Source organism: Coregonus lavaretus, assembly GCF_964263955.1.
Source record: "Coregonus lavaretus genome assembly, contig: HAP1_SCAFFOLD_291, whole genome shotgun sequence".
In the NCBI taxonomy this organism is placed as follows: domain Eukaryota; kingdom Metazoa; phylum Chordata; class Actinopteri; order Salmoniformes; family Salmonidae; genus Coregonus; species Coregonus lavaretus.
Genome location: NW_028156649.1, coordinates 57,387 through 67,321, shown reverse-complemented (window position 1 = coordinate 67,321; position 9,935 = coordinate 57,387). Strand labels below are relative to the sequence as shown.

The 9,935-nt window shown below is 44.0% G+C and overlaps 1 protein-coding gene across 1 annotated transcript in view; it reads right to left on the bottom strand.

Annotated features, from left to right (window-relative positions):
- Positions 1 to 756: 756 nt before the first annotated feature.
- The window catches only part of tmem114 (transmembrane protein 114), a gene marked incomplete at both ends in the record, with an annotated part of 55,286 nt that continues 46,107 nt past the window's right edge, over positions 757 to 9,935 (bottom strand). Inside the window, 2 exons of the mRNA XM_084200142.1 lie at positions 757 to 989; positions 6,556 to 6,693. Of these exons, the coding sequence (XP_084056268.1) occupies positions 757 to 989; positions 6,556 to 6,693 (371 nt within the window). The remainder of the gene's footprint in view (positions 990 to 6,555; positions 6,694 to 9,935) is intronic.

The window sequence follows — 9,935 nt, the reverse complement described above, 5'->3', positions numbered from 1 at the left end:
CTCCTGCCTACAGGTACACTTAAAGGGGCAATCTGCAGCTCCAACATCAACAATGCAGTCACACAAAAACTGTTTGAAAGTCCAAAAATGGATGTAGCAATCACAGATTGTCCCTTTAACAGTGTGATCTTTTCCCAGCTACATGAATACGCCTCCCCTCCAGGTACACTTGACCTTCTGTCTTAACCAATCAAATGGATATCTCAAGACAAGAGAGAGGACAAAGTTTAATTGCATCAACATTTTCATGATCCAATTGACATTTTAGTCATTTAGCAGATGCTCTTATCCAGAGCAACTTACAATTAGTGAGTGCATACATTTTTCATACTGGCCCCCCGTGGGAATCGAACCCACAACCCTTGCGTTGCAAGCGCCATGCTCTACCAACTGAGCTACAGGAGGGCCAAGGATGCAGGTTGACGTTTATTGTTATGAATCTTGTCTTGGAGGCAGAACTGAGTGATTTCCCCTTAGCTAGGCCAGCTGCAAAGTCAAAATTGGCTATATTGTAAAAATTCATGAAAACATGCTTTTTTTTCTCCCTCTGTCCCCCTCCCTCTCTCCCCATCCCTCCCCCTCCCTCTCTCTCCCCATCCCTCCCCCTCCATCTCTCCCCCATCCCTTCCTCCCCTCCCTCTCTCCCCCCCTCCCTCTCTCCCCCCATCCCTCCCTCCCCCTCCCTCTCTCCCTCCCATCCCTCCCTCCCCCTCCCTCCCTCCCTCTCCCCCCCATCCCTCCCTCTCCCTCCCTGTCTCATAATTTCAGTTCCTGTCTCTGTGTAGTGATGGTTCTGCAGGCCAGCAGAAAGCCAGCGGAGGTGATTATTTGTGTTCCACTGGAGACCCAGGCCAGGACCAGGGACCAGCCAAACAGGATCTGGATCCCCTCCATATTGACCCCCATCTGCTCAGCCAGACACTGAGCCTCCTGGAAGACTGCAGCAGAGTAGGCCATGTACACACTCACCCCTGTTAGAGAGGACAGAGCTGGAGGGAAGGAGAAAAGGTGTGTTACTGACAAAATACCAAATGACAGGAACATACTGACCACTAGGGAGACACAGGGACATACTGACCACTAGGGAGACACAGGGACATACTGACCACTAGGGAGACACAGGGACATACTGACCACTAGGGAGATACAGGGACATACTGACCACTACGGAGATACAGGGACATACTGACCACTAGGGAGATACAAGGACATACTGACCACTAAGGAGACACAGGTGGAAAGGGAAAAATCGTCACATTGTTTTGGCCCAAAGTTCTTCAAATCAAATCCCAAATCAATGTTTATTGCAGATTTGCAGATGTTATCAAAGGTGCAGCGAAATGCTTGTGTTTCTAGCTCCAACAGTGCAGTAATATCTAGCAATACAAAACAATACACACATAATCCCCAAAAGCAAAAAAAAGTTTGTCAATGTCAGAGACAGGAATATAAATATACACAGTGGCCAGTTTATTAGGTACACCACCCCGTTCACGAAAATTGATCGCTCCTACAGACAGTGAGTCACGTGGCTGTGGCTTGCTATATAAACCAGGCAGACAGGCATCGAGGCATTCAGTTACTGTTCTATTGAACGTTAGATGGGCAAAACGAGTGACCTAAACAACTGAGCGTGCTATGATCGTCGGTGCCAGGCGCGCCGGTTCCAGTATCTCAGAAACGGACGACCTCCTGGGCTTTTCACGCATGACAGTGTCTAGAGTTTACCTACAATGTTGCGACAAACAAAAAACATCCAGTCAGCGGCAGTCCTGTGGGCAAAAACAGCTCGTTGATGAGAGGTCAAAAGAGAATGGCAAGAATGGTGCAAGCTAACTGGCAAACAGGAACATAACGACGCAGTACAACAGTGGTGTGCAGAACGACATGTCGGAACTCACAACTCGTCGGTCCTTGTCACGGATGGGCTATTGCAGCAGACGACCACACCGGGTTCCACTCCTATCAGCTAAAAACAAGAAGAAGCAGCTCCAGTGGGCACGTGATCACCAACACTGGACAATTGAGGAGTGGACGAATCCTGGTCCGACGAATCCCGGTTCCTGTTGCGTCATGCTGATGGCAGTCATGAATTTGGCCTAAGCAACATGAGTCCATGGCCCCAACCTCCCTGGTGTCAACGGTACAGGCTGGTGGCGATGGTGTAATGGTGTGGGGAATGTTTTCCTGGCGCACGTTAGGTCCCTTGATACCAATTGAGCAAAGTTTCTATGCCCTGAAGAATTCAGGCTGTTCTGGAGGCAAAGGGCGGTCCAACCCCGTACTAGATGGGTGTACCTAATAAACGGGTCAGAGTGTATGTACACATATAATGGAATGTGTGTGTGTATATATATATATATATATATATGGTACCAGTCAAAAGTTTAGACACACCTACTCATTCAAGGGCTTGTCTTTATTTTGACTGTTTTTATTTTCTACTATTGTATAATGGTGTGTATGGACAGTATGGACAGTATATGAACAGAAAAGGTGTGTACAGCAGTAGTTATATAGGATGGTGTATATAGACAGTATGGACAGTATATGAACAGAAAAGGTGTGTACAGCAGTAGTTATATAGGATGGTGTTTATAGACAGTATGGACAGTATATGAACAGAAAAGGTGTGTACAGCAGTAGTTATATAGGATGGTGTATATGGACAGTATATGAACAGAAAAGGTGTGTACAGCAGTAGTTATATAGGATGGTGTATATAGACAGTATGGACAGTATATGAACAGAAAAGGTGTGTACAGCAGTAGTTATATGGGATGGTGTGTATAGACAGTAGGGACAGTATATGAACAGAAAAGGTGTGTACAGCAGTAGTTATATAGGATGGTGTGTATAGACAGTATGGACAGTATATGAACAGAAAAGGTGTGTACAGCAGTAGTTATATAGGATGGTGTTTATAGACAGTAGGGACAGTATATGAACAGAAAAGGTGTGTACAGCAGTAGTTATATAGGATGGTGTTTATAGACAGTATGGACAGTATATGAACAGAAAACGTGTGTACAGCAGCAGTTATATAGGATGAACCATGACTAGAATACACTATATACATATGAAGTGGACAGCAGCAGTTATATAGGATGAACCATGACTAGAATACAGTAGATACATATGAAGTGGACAGCAGTAGTTATATAGGATGAACCATGACTAGAATACAGTATATACATGTGAAGTGGACAGCAGTAGTTATATAGGATGAACCATGACTAGAATACAGTAGATACATATGAAGTGGGTAAAACAGTATGTGAACAAGTGACCAGTGTTCAATGACTATGTACATAGGGCAAACAGTCTCTAAGGTGCAGGGTAGAGTACCGGGTGGTAGCCGGCTAGAACATTGACTAAGGTTCAGGGCAGGGTACTGGGTGGAGGCCGGCTACTGTGTAGCAGTCTGATGGCCTGGAGATAGAAGCTCTTTCTCAGTCTCTCGGTCCCAGCTTTGATGCACGTGTACTGTCTCCTTCTTTTAGATGGTAGCCGGGTGAACAGGCCGTGGCTCGGGTGGCTGAGGTCCTTCATGATCTTCTTGGCCTTCCTGTGACACCGGGTGATGTGTGCCCCCACTGATGCATTGAGCTGACCTCAACACCCTCTGGAGAGCCCTGCGGTTGCGGATGTTGCAATTGCCGTACCAGGTGGTTATACAGCCCGACAGGATCCTCTCAATGGTACATCCTGCATCAGCAAACTCAATAATTGAGTACAGTTTCTGCCTATAGGTGGAGAGGAGCAGAATGGAGGCGTGATCTGATTTGCCAAAGGGAGAACGGCGGAGGGCCTTGTAGCTGTATCGGAAGGGAGAGTAGCAATGATTCAGGGTCCATGTTGCGCGTGTAGCACAGGAGACGTCTTGATAGAATTTCTGTAGCGTTTTCCTCATATTTCCTTTATTAAAGTCCCCAGCTACAATAAATGCCGCCTCAGGATATGCAGTTTCCAGTTTGCACTTAATCCAAATGCTACTAATGCCATAATGAACATCCCTTGGAGCGTTCATTCCATTTCTGCAGTGAGGCACCAGGTGCACAGCACTTCCAAAACCATTTGTTTTTGAGACCGGTGTGGACCAAAGTATGTCATGGATCATTTGGTTACACTTTACTTGACACCCAGTGTCATAACATGTTATAACACGGTCATAACCATGTCATAATATATCATAACAGCTGACATAACATGTCATAACCTGTTATAATATCGTCATAACACTTTCATGACACATATTTAGACCTGTTGTACATAAGAGTGTCAAAACCCACAAAACCTACCACACAAGGCAAAACATTCCATTACACCATAGCCTACTTGTCAACAGTATGTTAATGTTACAGTATATCCAATTTTCTGAAATTGACAATATTAAATTATCATTGCACACAAATTGATGTCAGACATGCACATACCCCAATGCTCTGTTGCTGATGACTGGGATGAATGCAGGAGCAGATTTCAGGAGCATGGCATACACGTGATAGGCCTATCTGGCTTGTATGATTATGATGGTCATAATGCTTCTTGACAGAGTCATAAAGTGACACAGGATGGTCATAATGCTTCATGACAGTGTCATAAAATGTATTTTCTGCAAGTTATTTAAAACATGATGGGGAAAAAGCATTCATAACAACAACAACAACAAAGGACTTAAGAAGTTATAAAATAAATAAATAAAATTATGCAAGTTATGTCAGCTGTTATGACATATTATGACATGGTTATGACCGTGTCATAACGTGTTATGGCGTTGGGTGTCAAGTAAAGTGTTGCCGATCTCAAATATGGATTATGATGGATTACAAGCTAATAAAAATGGTTACGAAAAATGACAATTATGACAATAACAGTGTCCATTTGCGTGACAATTAATCATTAACCATGATTCCATAATCATCACAGCCCTATGTGTGGGACATCACATGTCCTTTCATCCATTCTTGTTGTGTGTGCTTGCGTATGGCCTTGATTACTGAAAAGAAAAGAAATGTGGTCCGCTCTGCAGCTCCAGTGTCAGACCAGCTCTCGTCAACAGGCCTGATGACGAGGTGTGCCCATAGAGATCCTATTAAATTACTAGAGGGGCTATGTCATAAACCCTCAAAGTTCCAGAATGGGGAGAAAATGGCAGCCATCTTGGTCAGGGAGAAATCCAAACCAGTCTAAATGGAATGAATGGCAGTAGAAGCATAATCCTGATTTTACTATGCAGGAAAATAATAGTAAGACGTGATGTATCAGAAATTGTGTAATAGAATTATAGTCAACCTAAAATATTGTCATATCATTATAAATAGTTTATACAGGTCTTATACCCATTTTCTGTATAAACAGCCCCTAAACTACACTGAACAACAATATAAACACAACATGTAAAGTGTTGGTTCCATGTTTCATGAGCTGAAATAAAAGATCCCAGAAATGTTCCGGCCTCACAACCGCAGACCCTGTGTATGGCATTGTGTGGGCGAGTGGTTTGCTGATGTCAACGTTGTGAACAGAGTGTCCCATGGTGGCGGTGGGGTTATGGTAAGGGCAGACATAAGCTACAGACAACAAAAACAATTGTATTTTATCAATGGCCATACTGTGATACCGTGACGAGATCCTGAGACCCATTGTCGTGCCATTCATCTGCTGCCCTCATGTTTCAGCATGATAATGTCGCAAGGATCTGTACACAATTCCTGGAAGCTGAAAATGTCAGAGTTCTTCCATGGCCTGCATACTCACCAGACATGTCACCCATTGTGCATGTTTGGGATGCCCTGGATCGACTGGTACGACAGCGTGTTCCACTTCCCGCAAATATCCAGCAACTTCGCACAGCCATTGAAGAGGAGTGGGAAAACATTCCACAGGCCACAATCAACAGCCTGATCAACTCTATGCGAAGGAGATGTGTCGTGCTGCATAAGGCAAATGGTGGTCACACCAGATACTGACTGGTTTTCCGATCCACACCCCTACCTTTATTTTTTAAGGTGTCTGTGACCAACATATGCATAACTGTATTCCCAGTCATGTGAAATCCATAGATTAGGGCCTAATGAATTTATTTCAATTGACTGATTTCCCTATATGAACTGTAACTCAGTAAAATATTTTAAATTGTTGCATGTTGTTTAATTTTTTTTGTTCAGTGTACTTTGAGTATAAATGAGAGTGGAAAGTGATAGGTACAGTAGATAAACTGTTGTGGTTTGGTGGTGGGGCTTGTATAGTGTGTAGTGAATAGGGTGTAGGGTATAGGGTGCTTACCTCCAAGTAGTAACAGTACACCAGTTATCAGCAGTAGTAGGTATGCTCTGGTGGTAAGGGTGTATTGTGTAGGGTATAGGGTGTAGGGTATAGGGTATAGGGTGTAGGGTATAGGGTATAGGGTGTAGGGTATAGGGTGCTTACCTCACAGTAGTAACAGTACACCAGTTATCAGCAGTAGTAGGTATGCTCTGGTGGTAAGGGTGTATTGTGTAGGGTATAGGGTGTATTGTGTAGGGTATAGGGTGTAGGGTATAGGGTGCTTACCTCCCAGTAGTAACAGTACACCAGTCATCAGCAGTAGTAGGTATGCTCTAGCCAGCAGGCCGATGAACCCCATCACTCCCCCGACGACCATTATGATCATACTGACAGGAAGCAACACCATGAATGTCCCGTGCATATCTGAGAGAGGAGGAGGGAGAGAGAGAGAGGAGCTATAATTATGGCTATAATGCACTCTCTTTAGATAATATATGGTTGCCACAAGAAAAGGGCAACCAGTGAAGAACAAACACCATTGTAAATACAACCCATATTTTTGTTTATTTATTTTCCCATTTGTACTTTAACTATTTGCACATTGTTACAACACTGTATATATACATAATATGACATTTGAAATGTCTTTATTCTTTTGTAACTTCTGAGTGTAATGTTTACTGTTAATATTTATAGTTTATTTCACTTTTGTTTATTATCTACTTCACTTGCTTTGGCAATGTTAACATACGTTTCCCATGCCAATAAAGCCCTTAAATTGGAGAGAGAGAGAGAGAGAGAGAGAGAGAGAGAGAGAGAGAGAGAGAGAGAGAGAGAGAGAGAGAGAGAGAGAGAGAGAGAGAGAGAGAGAGAGAGAGAGAGAGAGAGAGAGAGAGAGAGAGAGAGAGAGAGAGAGAGAGAAAGAGAGAAAGAGAGAATGTTACTGCCCTCACACACGCACCAAGGTACAGCAGGGATGCTTCCTTATCTGTCCCAGTACCGTGGGGTCTTATCTCATCTAGAAACCTGGGCTTGTGTTGGCGTAGCAGGGATTATGTTTGTTTGATTTGATACTAATGAATTCTACAGGACCTGTTTGTGTTTCTGATGTCAAATCATTGTGTGTGTGTGTAATGCCCTCTGGTTGCCAGGGTGAACTTCTATCTCGATATCATTACTAATGATTAACTGGACTGAACCCTGTCTGTTACCATGGACTGACTCTCTCTCTCTCTCTCTCTCTCTCCCTCTGTCTCTCTCTGCCTCTCACACTCTCTCTCAATTCAATTCAAGGGGCTTTATTGGCATGGGAAACATATGTTTACATCGCCTCTAGGAGGACAGTCTCTCTCTGTTGTTGTGCTAGGAGGACAGTCTCTCTCTGTTGTTGTGCTAGGAGGACAGTCTCTCTCTACACTCTTAGAAAAAAGGGTTCCAACAGGGTTCTTCGGGTGTCCCCATAGGAGAACCCTTTTTGGTTCCAGGTAGAACTATTTTGGGTTCCATGTAGAACCCTCTGTGTAAAGGGTTCTACATGTAACTCAAAAATGTTCTACCTGGAACCAAAAACGGTTCTTCAAAGGATTATCCTATGGGGACAGCCGAATAACCCTTTTAGGTTCTAGATAATACCTTTTTTTTTAAGAGTGTATGAGTTAGTATCATTTGGATGCCTTGTGACTTGTAGGACAGCGGGCAATAATCTGCCCTTTTGGCCCACAGTCCACCCTGCCCTTTTGGCCCACAGTCCACCCTGCCCTTTTGGCCCACAGTCCACCCTGCCCTTTTAGCCCACAGTCCACCCTGCCCTTTTAGCCCACAGTCCACACTGCCCTTTTAGCCCACAGTCCACCCTGCCCTTTTAGCCCACAGTCCACCCTGCCCTTTTGGCCCACAGTCCACCCTGCCCTTTTAGCCCACAGTCCACCCTTCCCTTTTAGCCCACAGTCCACCCTTCCCTTTTAGCCCACAGTCCACCCTGCCCTTTTAGCTCACAGTCCACCCTGCCCTTTCTGGTGCTATATAGAACCCTTTCCTAAGGTTATATAAAGAACTATTAAAAAATATTATATATAGCACCAAAAAGGGTTCTGCTATGGTTACAACACTTTTTGGTGCAGTATGGAACCCTTTTTAATGGTTCTATAAATAACTTTTCTCAATCTCAAAGGTTCTACAAATAATATTTTGAAGAATAATACAAGGTTAGCAATATTGTGTTGTTAATATTCCATAGGTGTTATTAATGTTTTAACTGACAAGTAGAATCAGGTGTGCTAGCGCTGGAACAGCTGAGGGTCCCTGAAGCAGTGATATTACGTTTGATACTGGAGCTCCGAGGCATGCGTCGAAATTGCGAAGCATCTAACTTCGAAGCAGCGTGCCGATGCATGTATCATTTTATCAGAATTACATCATCAATGATGTGTGAAGCTTCGTTTGAGCATGTGCTTTTTTAAACCATGTGTTGCAAAATGCGAGATCCCACTGATTTCGCCGTGGTTCCGGTGCTTTCTTTTATGAAGCTGCTTTCAAACACGACCTTTACTGGTTATCGTACTTATACAACTAGTTAGGATTTTGTACATGTAATTACCAGTGGCGGCTGGCCGATAGAGGGCGCTAGGGCGCCGCCCCCTTAAATACAATTATTTAAAAAAATAAAATAAAAAATAAATTAAAAAAATAATAATAATAATAAAAACATCAGTATGTCAATATTTGTGTGTTTGAAATATGGAATGCACACAGTAATATGTGTAAGATATGATAGAAAATCATATTCGCAACCTTTCCTCTGCCTGTCAAACGCCTCGTCAGCTCTGGGCGATACAGAAAGTGCCCCGAGGAGGCGGGTCTACGTAGCAGTTAAGCCAATTGCTAATTTAAGATATGAATGTATGACATAAAATGTAGCTAATCAGCGATTTTAATTCGAATCCAAGGAGGGCGATTATTTTATCGCCCCAAGCTCGCCCCTGATAAAATAAGGACCGGGCTCCAGTGGCGCCATTTTTACTAGACGACAATGGCGAGCGCAAACGTTACTCCTCCAAGACCCAACCCTAACTCGGTGAAATCTCTCCTCCAAGATCCGTTTGAGAGGAGAACTTTGTCAGAGAAAGTTCGGGTGAAAGAGCTGGGCCCAGATCAACCTGACCTCTCAATCAGACAGCAGGCTAGCGAGAAAGGGAAGCAGTATATGCGCGGCTTCTCCCGTAGCTGGTACACCAGGAAGGCTTGGCTAGCTGGGTGCACTGATGCTAATGCTTTATTTTGCTTTCCGTGCTTGCTTTTTAAAACGACGGGGTCAGATTCAGCATGGACAGGTACCGGAGTGAGGGATATGAAGCACCTGTCAGAGAAGGTAAAGAAACATGAGAACACCAGGGCACACATGGACAACTCTGTAAAGCTAGCTGTATTAGGAAGGGTGAACATTGCTACGCAGCTGGATGACGGCCACAGGATTGCGGTGAGGAAACACAATGAGGAGGTGGATAAAAACAGGCACATTCTATCCAAAATTATCGATTGTGTGAAGTTCTGTGGGGCTTTTGAGTTGGCCTTGCGTGGGCACGAGGAGACTGACTCCTCGGACAACCCCGGCATTTTCCGGGGCTTAGTGGATTTTGTTGCCTCCCTCGACAGTGTGCTGGAGGAGC